General features: G+C 36.6%; 2 protein-coding genes across 2 annotated transcripts in view; one reads left to right on the forward strand and one right to left on the reverse strand.

Annotated features, from left to right (window-relative positions):
- LOC141839008 (long chain acyl-CoA synthetase 9, chloroplastic-like) overlaps positions 1-7,540 on the reverse strand; it is a 34,494-nt gene extending 26,954 nt beyond the window's left edge. The window contains exons 1-10 of the mRNA XM_074726653.1: positions 7,094-7,540; positions 6,834-6,914; positions 5,441-5,710; positions 4,484-4,615; positions 4,231-4,404; positions 3,911-4,140; positions 2,836-2,953; positions 1,910-2,041; positions 1,696-1,830; positions 1,421-1,627 (exon numbers count right to left, since the gene is read on the reverse strand). Of these exons, the coding sequence (XP_074582754.1) occupies positions 1,421-1,627; positions 1,696-1,830; positions 1,910-2,041; positions 2,836-2,953; positions 3,911-4,140; positions 4,231-4,404; positions 4,484-4,615; positions 5,441-5,710; positions 6,834-6,914; positions 7,094-7,540 (1,926 nt within the window). The remainder of the gene's footprint in view (positions 1-1,420; positions 1,628-1,695; positions 1,831-1,909; positions 2,042-2,835; positions 2,954-3,910; positions 4,141-4,230; positions 4,405-4,483; positions 4,616-5,440; positions 5,711-6,833; positions 6,915-7,093) is intronic.
- A 996-nt stretch (positions 7,541-8,536) lies between these two features.
- Positions 8,537-12,578, forward strand: LOC141839767 (uncharacterized). The gene is made up of 4 exons (XM_074727590.1): positions 8,537-8,794; positions 8,886-8,946; positions 9,036-9,180; positions 12,094-12,578. The coding sequence occupies exons 1-4, from the start codon at positions 8,566-8,568 to the stop codon at positions 12,349-12,351; spliced, it is 693 nt and encodes a 230-aa protein (XP_074583691.1). The 5' UTR covers positions 8,537-8,565; the 3' UTR covers positions 12,352-12,578.
- The last annotated feature ends 129 nt before the right edge of the window (positions 12,579-12,707 follow it).

Here is a 12,707-nt window from a genome sequence, read left to right on the forward strand (position 1 = left end):
CACTTGGGTTATCCTCTCATTTCCGGTAATAACTGACTAGTACCTAAATAATCTGGTATTTGGTATTGACCATGCAGTTAACCAAAAAAAAAAAAAAAAAGAGAGAAGAGTAAATGCATTTACCTTGGGACCAGATGCGTCTTTTGAACTTCTTCCTATTTCCTATGTTTAGAGGGTTGTTCTAAGTATATTGGGACTAGATGTGTCTTTTAAATTTCTGTGGTATTTCCCATGCTTGGAGGGCTGTTCCAAGTATTTAAGTGGCCATTTGGCTGAAATTAAAAAAAAAGCTTTTTGTTGATCATTTCGGTACTCCTTACGAACTGTTCTTTGTGAGCTTTTCGGCAAGTTTCTTATCTCCTTGGTGGATTCCATTGAGTGGTGAGCTTGTTCTCCAATTCTTATCCTTAGGGTGGTGAATTGTTCCCTACTTACCCTTCTACACAGTTAGATCGGTATCAGTTGGTATCAGAGCCGAGTCGAAAATGGCCAGACGTGGTGATCCGCAAGGGTTTCAAGCCATGAATGATCAAGAACGTGACACGGAGATTGCTGAATTAAGAAGTATGGTGGAGCTGCTGCAACAACAACTAGAGCAACAACAGAATTTGAATCAGCCCGGAAGAAATCAACGTGCACAGCAAGATGTGGAAGATCAAAATCCCTTTTGGTGTGGAAGATGACTCAAGTAATGAAGATCTTCTTCCCCCCAGCGGCAAAGAAGGCGGTCTAAAACACATGAGGCAGAAGTACGGCTTGACATTCTAGATTTTGATGGGAAAATGCAAGGTGATGTTTTTCTTGATTGGCTATATACTGTCGAAAGAATATTTGAGTTTAAAGAATTCTCAGAGGAAAGAAAGGTGAAATTGGTGGCCATCAAACTCAAGGGTTATGCATCCATTTGGTGGGAAAATCTGAGGCGGGAGAGAAGTAGAGAAGGTAGAAAGCCAATCCAGAAGTGGGAGAAGATGAAGAGGGAATTGAAAAGAAGATTTTTATCTGAAAATTATAGACAAGAAAACTATATGAAGTTCTATAATCTGAAGCAATATAATCTGACTGTTGAAGAGTATATTAGAGAGTTTGAATATCTGATGCTCAAATGCGACATTAAAGAACCAGAGGAACAAACTATTGCTCGGTTCTTAGGGGGTCTAAAAAGGGAGATTGCCGATGCAGTTAGACTCCAGCCCTTTTGGAGTTTTAATGGTGTTATAAAACTTGCCATCACCATAGAACAACAAAGACAGTGGTATGCACCGAAAACAACCACGAAAGCAGGTTCTTCAAACCAGGGGAGATACCAAGGGAGGAACTCCCAACAAAAGGGAACTAAGGGAGATGGAGGTTTAATCCAACAGCCATTGGGCAATCCCAACTCTACCCATATCACAGATTATGATTTAGAGATATGAACCTTGAGCAGTGAACCATGGACTTCTTTCACAGTTTCCTCTTTTTTGCATAAATCTGAGAAGTCGATATAATTGATTCCTTGCTTCGAAGCCCAATCTTCTAAAGTATTGCGTGCAGCAACAATGAGTGCAACACAGAAATTGTGAAAAGGATCAGCATGCACCATGATGTTCTCCACATAGGAACTCACAATTAAAGCAGCCTCCACCTATGAAAGAACAGTGAGTTTGCTAAACTGAACATTAATAAAACAGAAATAATTAATCACCATCCCACCTTTCCTAGGGAGATATATTCACCATGTTGGAGTTTCACTATATCCTTTTTGCGATCAATGATTTCCAGGAGGCCACCAGGGTGAATCCTTCCTATATCACCGGTATAAAACCAGCGCATGCCTCTCTCGTCAACCTTTTGATTTGGACGCCAAGGCACCTTAGTGTTCTAAAGAAAGATATTAAGATTATAAGCAATGTTGTAACTAGTATACCTTGTAAACTTCCTTTGTCTTTTCTTCATTTTTGAAGTACCCTACAGTAACATTTGGACCTCCAATAACTACCTCCCCTCTTGGCATTGGTTTATCTGTAACTAAATACCCACCTTCGGACCAATCAACCAACTGCTACCAAAAATGTTTTGTATCAGTATAGCAGGTCTGAGAGAGTAGTAACAAAGTTTTTCATCCACAGTACATCAGCTAATTCTATGAAGGTTATAAAGAAAAAACTTTGCCCAATGTAAAAAAAAGAAATGCAGAAAATTGTTTATTTTTTCATTATGGTAGTTTACTAGTTTAAGAGATCCGATATCTCATCTTGTAAGCAAATATTGAAACTTAGATTGAAAAAATTGTCTTACAACGAACACAGCAAAGTATCAAGAAATAAAACAATATGAACATAACTTATGATAGATAACCCTGAAATATGAAAAGTATCAAGAAATAAAACACGATGAACATAACTTATGATAGATAACCCTGAAATATTAATAACATAAGATTTGAGTAATTGCAATGAATGTGTATGCCATGGTTGAACATGTGATGAACTATGAATGAGATATCTAAATGGTGGCATGAAGAAATTATAAAAATATATAAATAAAAACAACTCTTTCCAAAAGCCTTGTGTAGCATACAGTTTGCTAAATGAATAAGACCAGACTTTATGCAGTTGCTAAATTAGTTGGAAAGTAAACTGATGCATGGAAGATAATCCTAAATCTGAGAAAACTATCTTTAAACATATTTGCATAATAAATTGCAAACAAGGGTAGAGGCACATAGGGACCAGGGGGTGAAAGCACAAAGTAATCTGCATAGATGCAATTAAATAAGTGGATATTGATCTACATTGCCAATTGCCTAATTGTTCTGCCAATGTTCACAACAAGATACCAAACATTTACTACCTTGACATATGAACACGGAAGTGGAGCACCAACAGCACCAAGAGATATTTCATCAGCTTCTTGAACCGTTCCGCCAGCACAAGTTTCTGTCAGACCATATGCTTGTGCTACTGTAGCCCTGAATTATATTTAGGAAGATCAAGGTGAATAATAAAATGCTACCAACAAGAAATCTACAGATTTTTTTTCTAATGCAAGGCAATTAAAAGAATTAAAACACAAAAGATTCTTTGCATATTTAACTCCTATGCATGTAACAGTAACCCACTTTTTGCTCAAAAACTCTGTCCAAGAACAAATGGGCAAGTGTCAACTTTATTGTACACCACTATTGGTTCCTCTCTTCAGCACATCATTCAAGTCCATAACCTAGATATAGGCTCAACATACATTACAAAGAGACCAGCCCTATACACAAATGTGTAAGCTCCCGATTCTAATCTCTTGGCGTTTTAGTTGATCACCGATTTCATGGAGACCTGCCCCATATTAAATTTTAGGTATCCATGAAATGTATTCATTATTAACAAGTCCCATTTGTATAGATTATGATTGTACCACAATTTTTTTGAAAACCACAAACTAGAGTCTTCTTGTATCTACTTAGTAAAATTGAAAAGACAATTGGAAAAAATATAAGCCAACTGAGGTCATATAAAAAAATGGAATCCAACAATAATAAGTAACAGAAAAGAGAGATCAGAATAAATCAGATAGAACACATATTGTCAACTAAAATTGCAGACAACCTAGAGCTAAAGTTTCAGATCATTAGAGACACAGACATGAAGGGAGAATCAGTTGCTGAGGAAGGCTGGTCATCAGAATATGGTTTTACCCAAATCTTTTTTTTTTAAAAAACTAAACAACACTTTCTCCTTGTCTTGATTGCATCTAGGTGCGAGATAGTTTGTCATTTATATTACTTTCTCACACATTACTGCACATATTTTATTTAAAATTTTAAATCTATTCACAGAAATAAAGGGCCAGCTATTGCTTCTGCAAATCCAGAAATGTTCGTGTTGAAATGATGTGCATATCTATCATAGAAATGGAATGACGATGTACTTACCCAAAACAAATGCTAATAAATCTTTGAGTATTGCAAGAAAGAGGTGCTCCTCCAGAGAGTAGATATCGTACACGGCCTCCTAAAATAGCCTGAATCTTTCTAAAGACAAGAAAATTCCAAAAGAACTTCTCAAAACTAGTTTCTCCAAACCAACTCCCATTGTTCGCAGCCAATCTACGACTATATGCAATATCAAATAGTTTCTTTGACAACCCACCCTTAGTATCTACCTAAAAGGAAAACAAATGTCATATGAAAAAAGTACAAGATATTCAGGCCAAAAGGACAATGAATATGACTTTTCTGAAAATTGACAAGACCTTTTTTCGCACACCATCACAAACACGATCAAGGATAGCAGGTACAGAAGGCATCAAGGTAGGTTTCAGGACCGAAGCATCACCTTTTGTTCCTTTCTTTATCTTATTCGATGTGTCAATGAGAGTTAAAGGTGACCCATATCCTAAAGCAGCTCCTGCAGCAACCATTACATGCTGCATAGAGAATATTGACAAAGTTATTACCTGAGAAAGTAAGTGAAATTTGGGAAACTCAAAATCTGAAGCCCTTCACCTCTGCAGCCAACTCAAGAATATGAGCTAGAGGTAGGTATGCCATGTATATATCATTAGTACCAAGGGAAGGGACCACAGTTACAACAGCTGAAACTGCAGCTAGAACATTGCCGTGTGTCATCATTACCCCCTACATGGGACTCAAATTATTAGAAATGTAGCATATAAGCAACCATGTGAGCATGTTTTGACATGACATATCAGAACTCAGTAGGGTTTGCCATGGATAGGCAGGGCAGGGTTTCACTATGCATAAAATTACGTTTAATTATATACTTAAATTAAGTAGTTTAAATGTCTATCAGCTTAAAGCTGGAAATAGATAACATAAGCATTTCCATTAGATTATTTTCCTTTATTTTTTTTCACTGGGGTGCATAGTCTTTTTTCTCTTTAATGGTTATTCATGTTCAATTGGTTTGTGAGTTTACTAGAAGGGGAAACTCAATCTAAAAACAATGCTACTATATGATCCCCAAACTCTGTTTCAGGTATTTCAAGATGAGGTTTTCACTTGCATATATGAATTAACAATATTTGTGTGGTGTTAGATGTGTCCATGCTTACATGTCTATGTTTCAACTAATAGTTAAAAAAAGAGAGCAAGATGAAACCCAGAAGAACAATGCTAGATCTTTCACCAATCTTTGATGTATATAAAAGCAGAATACTAGGCACTGCATGAATAATTAAGTAGCATATCCAATAGGAATTCCAACAAAAGATTACACTTGCTGACAGATAATAACAATATGAAGCCGCACTATATCCATGACAAGATAGGAAAACATGTTACTCCCAGAATCCAGATTAGAGATTAGATAACTAGAAAGAAATATAATCATAACTAGACAAGCAAAAATGATTACTTCCAGAATCCAGCCGAGCGACTAAAACCAATATATCATGCAAGAAAGTATCATCTGAACCAACAAGAGTGTTGAGCTAAACAAACCTTTGGCAGACCAGTGCTACCACTTGTGTACATGATCACAGCAATATCTGATGATTTAGGTAGATACGGAACCACAGGCTTTTCCTTGCCCATTGTCTCTACTTCAAAAAATGATGCAACCACCCAGGTAGTGCTCTTATCCAAGGCAATCTCATTTGAAACACCCTCTTCATCAATGTAAACAACACGCTTTACAGTATTAAGCTGTGCTTTTATGTCAATCACTTTTTTCAATTCCTTCGGTCCACAAATTACAGTGGATACCTCTGTCTGATTCATATGTACTAGTTAGGATTGCAACTTTTGTGTGCCATAAGATAAAAAAGAAACATGAAAATCCACAAAATGGCTCACTAAAACAATGGATTGAACTTTTACAAGTTCATTCGTGTTAAAATTGATATGAAAATCACAAAAGGCTACCAAGAATGAAGAAATTGATATAAAAACAAACTGTTTTTGTCGATCCACTTATCACTCAGGAGCTTTGTTAAGAAGCCATAGCACAGAAATGATCATCCTTTGCCAAGAAGTAGGCTACTTTCATGGGAAGGGTCAATGGATGATCTTGCACTGAAGTTATATATTGAACTTTTACAAGTTTACTTGTGTTGCATCTATAGGGAAAATAACCATGTCTCAAGGAACTAGAATGATACTCATGGAATATATATATATATATATATATATATATATATATATATATATATATATATATATATATATATATATATATATAATTCACATATATGGGTCAAATTTGCAAGAGAACCACCTTAAAATATTGAAAGATAGCTTCCTAACTATTGGAATACAAGAGTGACCCTTCAACCAATTGAAATAGCTAAATGCTAAGGTAAATATGGTCCCTCTAAGTAAATTATAATTAAGAAAAAGATTCAACACGCTACATTATTTAAATGCTTCCTCAATTGCCAACTTTTCTACATGTATGTATGCCACTTGATCCAAAATATGTATATAGACTTAGATTGTCTGTTGAAACATCAAGTTAGTCAAAAAAAAAAAAAATCAGGAAAGTCATGCAAGAGATATCTCCATAAGTTAGTCAATTGTAATTATCAATCTATATTGAACCGAAAAGTGGATAATAAAAATTAAATGGGATTGGAATATCTTTCATTATTAGGTATGTGAAAAGCCATCTTTCTTAGTAGTATCACTTGAAACAATGCTTGAAAAATAGTATGTGCCTTTCTTGTTAATAAAGAAAATAAAAGTAATCTAACTGTTCACAACAGAGAAACTACTAAAGTGAATAATTGTGGAGGAAATACATTTTGCGAATATATATGCAATACAAGAATGTAGCATGAGAATTGTATGATGTTTGTATGCATGTATGCATAAATAAAGTCCAGAGCAACCAAACCTCATTCAAAGAGTGACAAAGAGCCTCCTCTCCTAGTGAAGCATATATTGTAACAATTGTGATATTTTGCCTGAAGCACCCCTATTTTAAGAAAGAAGGTGAACTATATAAGCAACCTGACAACTTTCGGATAAAGAAAACAAGTGCCTCGCAAAGACAAGTTCTTGTGCTATAATTTAAATGTTCCACCAATAAACTTGGTATCCATTTAGCATCAAGATGGATATTCAAGTAGTCAGGATACAAGGCAAGAAATCTACCTGCAAAGCAATAAACCACTCTGCTCGTGTATCTGAAAATATTGCAACGGGCTCATCCCTTTTGTGGCCAAGTTGCACAAGACCAGATGCGAAACTGCAAGCAGCTTCAAAAGCCTCACCATAACTGATCCATTCATAGTTTCCCAGGTGGAGCTTCTCAAAAGACCTCCCTTCCCGATTTACTTCTGTTTCCCTTGCCAAAAGTCTCCGAGATCCGAGAAGAGGCTTGTGCTGGAAGCGTTTGCTAGAATGCTCAAATAGCTCAGCCAGAGTTGAGACTCCTTCCCACAGTGATTGCAACGGAGAAGGAAAACGGTAGTTGCGAATTGCAACACCATGTTCTCCCCCAACATCAACCGGTAAACCTCGTGTTTTAGCCTTCTTTGATCTCCGTAACAACACCGAAGCAATAATAGGAACAACAATGGCGACAAGATAAGGATTCATACTTGCACACAAGCAATTACTCGGTCACTCGAGACGAGAACAGCTCAAGAAGCCTTCCGAATTATTTGTTTCCCAAAAGCGGGTCACTTCATTGGCAACAAAGATTACAGATGAGTTTCAAATGTATAAATCGAGAACCCTAGATGTTGCGAAAACGAAAATCACGAAAATAAAACACGAGAAATATTCTGTCTCGACCGGATTCCTGATCCATTGCCACGATCGATTTACATATCACGCAGATCAAATTGGACTCACAATAAAACCAAAAAAAATTGCAAACCGATCGATGCTTTCCATTTTCACGAAAGTAGTGGTCATCAACATTATTGCACTCGGAGATGATCAAGAGGCAAAGATGGATTTCATACGTGATGAGGAGACAGCATCCGGCGTCGTCCACGAAGCGATTCGGCGTGTGGTCGCGACGATGGAGAAGAGAAGCCTCGAGAAGGCGATTGATAGATCGAGAAGAAGATCATACGTGCTTATATTGAACGCATTTCTTGTTCATGCAGACACATCGGCATCAACTATCTTGACCAAAACAAATTAAATATTATATTATATTTATTATTATTATTATTATTATTAAAATTAAAATGATGTCCTTTTATTGTCGTTTTCGTAAAAAAGCACTTCTTTTTAAAAAATGTCAAAACAAGGACACAGCTCCAGCTGGAAGCACTGACTTCACACGTGGACGGTAGGATATCGTCCACAACTGGGACCCACTCCAATATCTTCTTCGTGATGGCCGTCCCGGAAGATGACCAACCACAGCAGCAAATCTTATACGGGGCTCTCCCTAGGGTTTCATGTGGAGGGATGCTTTCTACCCGTCCGATCGAGAATCGCTTGATCCTGGCGATTGATGATGAATAGGGAACCAACGGATGAGATCAAATATCTCCAATCGGACCGTAGAAAATAGAGCTTGCTTGCTCTATTTAAAGTGAAAGCAATGGAGGTCCTTTGTATGCACGCATAGCTTGCTTGCTTGCTCGCTCACAGGCACAGTCGCGATGGAAGCCTCGTCTGCCATGGCCGCCAGATCTCTGCTTTCCCCGCCTCCGCCCCTTCGCCGCCCACTCGGGTACCCGGAGCCCCTCTCCCCTCCCTCCGTAACGCTCCGTGCCAGAAGCTCTCAGCCTCTATTCCTCTCGAACCTCCCGACTCCCGCTCCGGTAGTGGGTTCCAAGAGGGGCTGGCTCGTCACCCGATGCTCCGTCGACGATGCTCCTATCGAGAAAAGTTTGTTCTTTTCATATTCTTTTGCTCAGAGATCAGTGACATGTAAAATCGAAGTTCTGATTGTTTTTGTTGTTACCGATTTTCTTTGAAGGGTTTCCGCCTTTCCCGTCCGTAATGGACATAAATCAGATCCGAAGTATTTTGCCTCATGGGTGAGTTTGTTTTGTATATGAAATTTTGATTTTTGAGTACCTTACTCGAGAAGATTTGACGAATGGGATTTTTGCGCCTTGGATTGCAGGTATCCATTTCTATTCGTTGATAGAGTGATCGAATACACACCCGGTGTTACGGCTGTTGGTATTAAGAATGTTACAATCAACGATAACTTCTTCCGTGGACACTTCCCCGAGCGCCCAATAATGCCTGGCGTTCTCATGGTCGAGGTATCTACTTAATCACGCCGTTATTGTTTTTTTTTAGTCTCGGACGTATGGCTACTCCTGATAAATGTATTGAATCTATGCAATATTAATTTACTAAATTTTAAAAAGAATTCTCTAGTCACAGATATACTGTTCAATTATACTGACATGGGGCTTGCTCAGGAATTTGTTAGTTATACGGAGTAAGATCTAGAAGGGAAAGGGATGGAAAAGACATGAATTTCTCAGTTTGGATAAATTGAGAAGTTTAAGTAAAATTGACCTGCTAATACTTGCAGTTATTCCTACCTTAATACGTGCGGCCTTTCTTGTGGTTCTCGTCGAAAACAAAGTATCAAACTGGCAAAGGTTGATAATTTAGGATACAACGAAGTGCAACCACAGTAGCTAATCCTTTCTGATAAAGATCCTCTTACAATATACCCCTATTATACCCAATTGTTATTGGTGTCCCACAAGAGCAAATTTCCTCAGTAGAGTTGAGTCAATGGATAAAATGCTCAAGCTCAACCAGGTCTTGGTAGTCTCAACTAGCCTATGAATCAACACAAATAGCTCACTGCTACTAATATTAGACTAACTAGGATGTCAGCTGCATCTTCATTCTTTATTCATCCAAAGTTTGTTTCCAAATTGAAGAAAAGGAATCCTCCTTTCCCTTCTCTTCTAAATCTTTCAATCCAGATAAGATTTAGAAGATCAGATAAATGAATGTTTGTATGCTACAATTTCTCATAGTTAAATTTTACGGTCCTTGTAAAAACAGTTACTTGATAGTAATCTTTATCATATAATGATGGAAAAATTCATTGGAAACTTTAATGCTCTCCAAGTAGTGTGCATAAACGCTCACCTATAGTAACAGCTTAAATGATCTGGGAATTTGAATTTAGGAACCACTGGAATGATCTCAGTCTAATTTTGTTACCTTGATTTTTTTTTTCATTCCATTAACCCAAAATCTGTGCTAATATTGACTGCCAAAATCTATTTGTATACTAAAGCATCTTTAAATAAAGAATTAAATATTTTTATCAGTCGTGAGACAAACACCTAGGAGAGTTTAGATAATTGCCTTATTTCTACAATCATCATCATTGTCAACCATTGTTTGTTCCAACAATTTGGGATCGGTTGCAATATTATATCACTAATAGCATTTAACTTAATCAAATTATGTTTTATTATGTTGACTTAGTCTTGGCCTCCCTCAACTCTTTTCACTATGAAATCGTCTTTGAACATGTCCATACCTTGTCACTCTATTTTGTCTCATTTTATTATACTCATCAATGTATAAACACCACGTGTCCATGTTGAAGGAGCTAGCTCAACTGCTACACTAATTATCTCTCTATGTATCATGAGTATTTTCATTGTTCATTAGGGTCCAAAACTCAGGAGAGTGAAAAATAATAATTTGTTATGCAATTGAAGCCTTATTTGGAACTATTTGGGCAGAATTTATAAATCTTATGAACTCACACTAAGTTGGTCTACATGCTTGAAGAAGACTCTTTTGGTGATGATAGTTGACCTCCCAAGAAGACAATGAAATTAATATTGTATTATTTTAAAAAAAAAAACATATTGAGTAACGATGATGATAAGTTGCCATCCCCAGCAGATAAGGAATTTTATATTGTATTGGTTTTTTATATTGTGTATACCAGTATTTCTAATATATAAGTAAGACTCATGACACATTCACATGTTCCAACCTACCCTAATAACTTCAACATTTCATCCTTTTCTAGTGAATTTGGCCATTTTGCTTGTTAGTTGAGTGGTCAGATCTCTAAGATCATGTCGTCATGTCATCCTTTCAAGGAGTTTTACAAAACTAGTCCTAATGTTAACAGTAATGCTAGAGGTTTATTATTATTATTATTTTCCCTTTGTTGATTTCTGGTTCTTTGTTTGATAGTGCAACCTGAATAATTCATTGATTATTCTATTTTTACTTGTTTTGCCAGCTTTCATTTGTGATATCATCTTAAACCTCATCAATTTGTATTACCTTATTGTACTAATAAGTTATGTCAGCTTCATTTCTGTTATTAAATAAGCATTACCCTTATCAATCAATTGCTGCCTATGCCAAAGTTCTAATCTGGAAATGTAAAAAGAGAAAACAAATGGAAGGGCAGATATCCAGATCGCACCTTATAATGAAAAATTCCAAATCAAACCTCCATTTTAAAAAAATGTGCAAATTAGATCCTGCCTCACCCATTGTACCAGAATAATCTTTTCAGACCATTCAGGTTGTTTCGCTAGACAAAATGATACATATGAAATTTTAGATCAAAATTTCACCAAAGTAGACCTATTTTGATACTAATACATTCAAACTCTTTGAAACATGAGAACAAACTACCAAAAATATAAAATTGTGGACAAACTATAAAAATTATGGAATTGACAATTTTTAATCCTCTAGTCACTTGGTGAACAATATTTCGAGTAAAAAAGTTGTGCCAAATTTTACTGAGATAATTGCACACGCACACACAGTGTATTGCTGATTGTTGGCGCAATTTGGGTATAAAATATCATTTGTCAATCTGTTTGATGATGGTGAGAAAAGGGTTGTTTGCTATGGGAATTTTTTAAATAGAAAAGATCCAATCTGGGAATTTTTCATTATTAGGGACCCAACTTGTATTTGCTAGAATGGAATATCCAAAATTTATAGTTGATACTGTAACCTGACTTGTTTTAACTTCAGCAACTGAAGAATCTACTGAGAATCTTAATTCTTGATGGTTTACTGAAACCAAAATACTAGTTTACAGAACTCTCAGATCACACGTCTATAGAGTACATTGAATGATCCAAATTTTGTCCCTCATAATATCTTCGATCTTGTATGTTCTGGTGCATAAAACATGAGTCGATGTGGTGACACAGGCAATGGCCCAGGTTGGAGGCCTGGTCATGTTGCAGCCTGAAGTGGGTGGCTCTCGTGAAAATTTCTTCTTTGCTGGAATTGACAAAGTAAGATTCCGGAAGCCTGTGATTGCAGGGGACACCTTGATAATGAGAATGACCCTGGTCAAGTTGCAAAAACGCTTCGGAATCGCGAAAATGGAAGGGAAGGCATATGTTGGTGGTGAAGTAGTATGCGAGGGTGAATTCCTAATGGCTACAGGATCTGGAAGCGAGTGATTTCCCGACACAAACAGATTTCCTGATGCATCTAGGCCAGGAGGAGAGGATCAGAAGTCATTCTGTTTTTGTTTCTGTTTCTGTTTTTTCAAGTTGTTCATTTAGAACTACTGCATATTTAACTTGTGTAGTACCTTTGTTTTCTGAAATAATCTGATGCGTGCAGAGTTCAGGGATGACACAAACTTCTGTAGAAACTTTTTCAAATATAAATTCGTTCGATATCACCTGTTTGTTTGACTGTTATTGATTTATCCCAGTTTGGTCACATTGTTTTGTCAATGATATTATATAGTTAATCAGTGTTTGTGTTATTTTTCACATGATGGTTTCCCAATTCTTTTCTTTTCTTTTCT

Source organism: Curcuma longa, chromosome 11 (genome assembly GCF_044706935.1).
Source record: "Curcuma longa cultivar G26 ecotype Majalengka, Jawa Barat chromosome 11, ITB_CL_G26_1.1, whole genome shotgun sequence".
NCBI lineage: Eukaryota > Viridiplantae > Streptophyta > Magnoliopsida > Zingiberales > Zingiberaceae > Curcuma > Curcuma longa.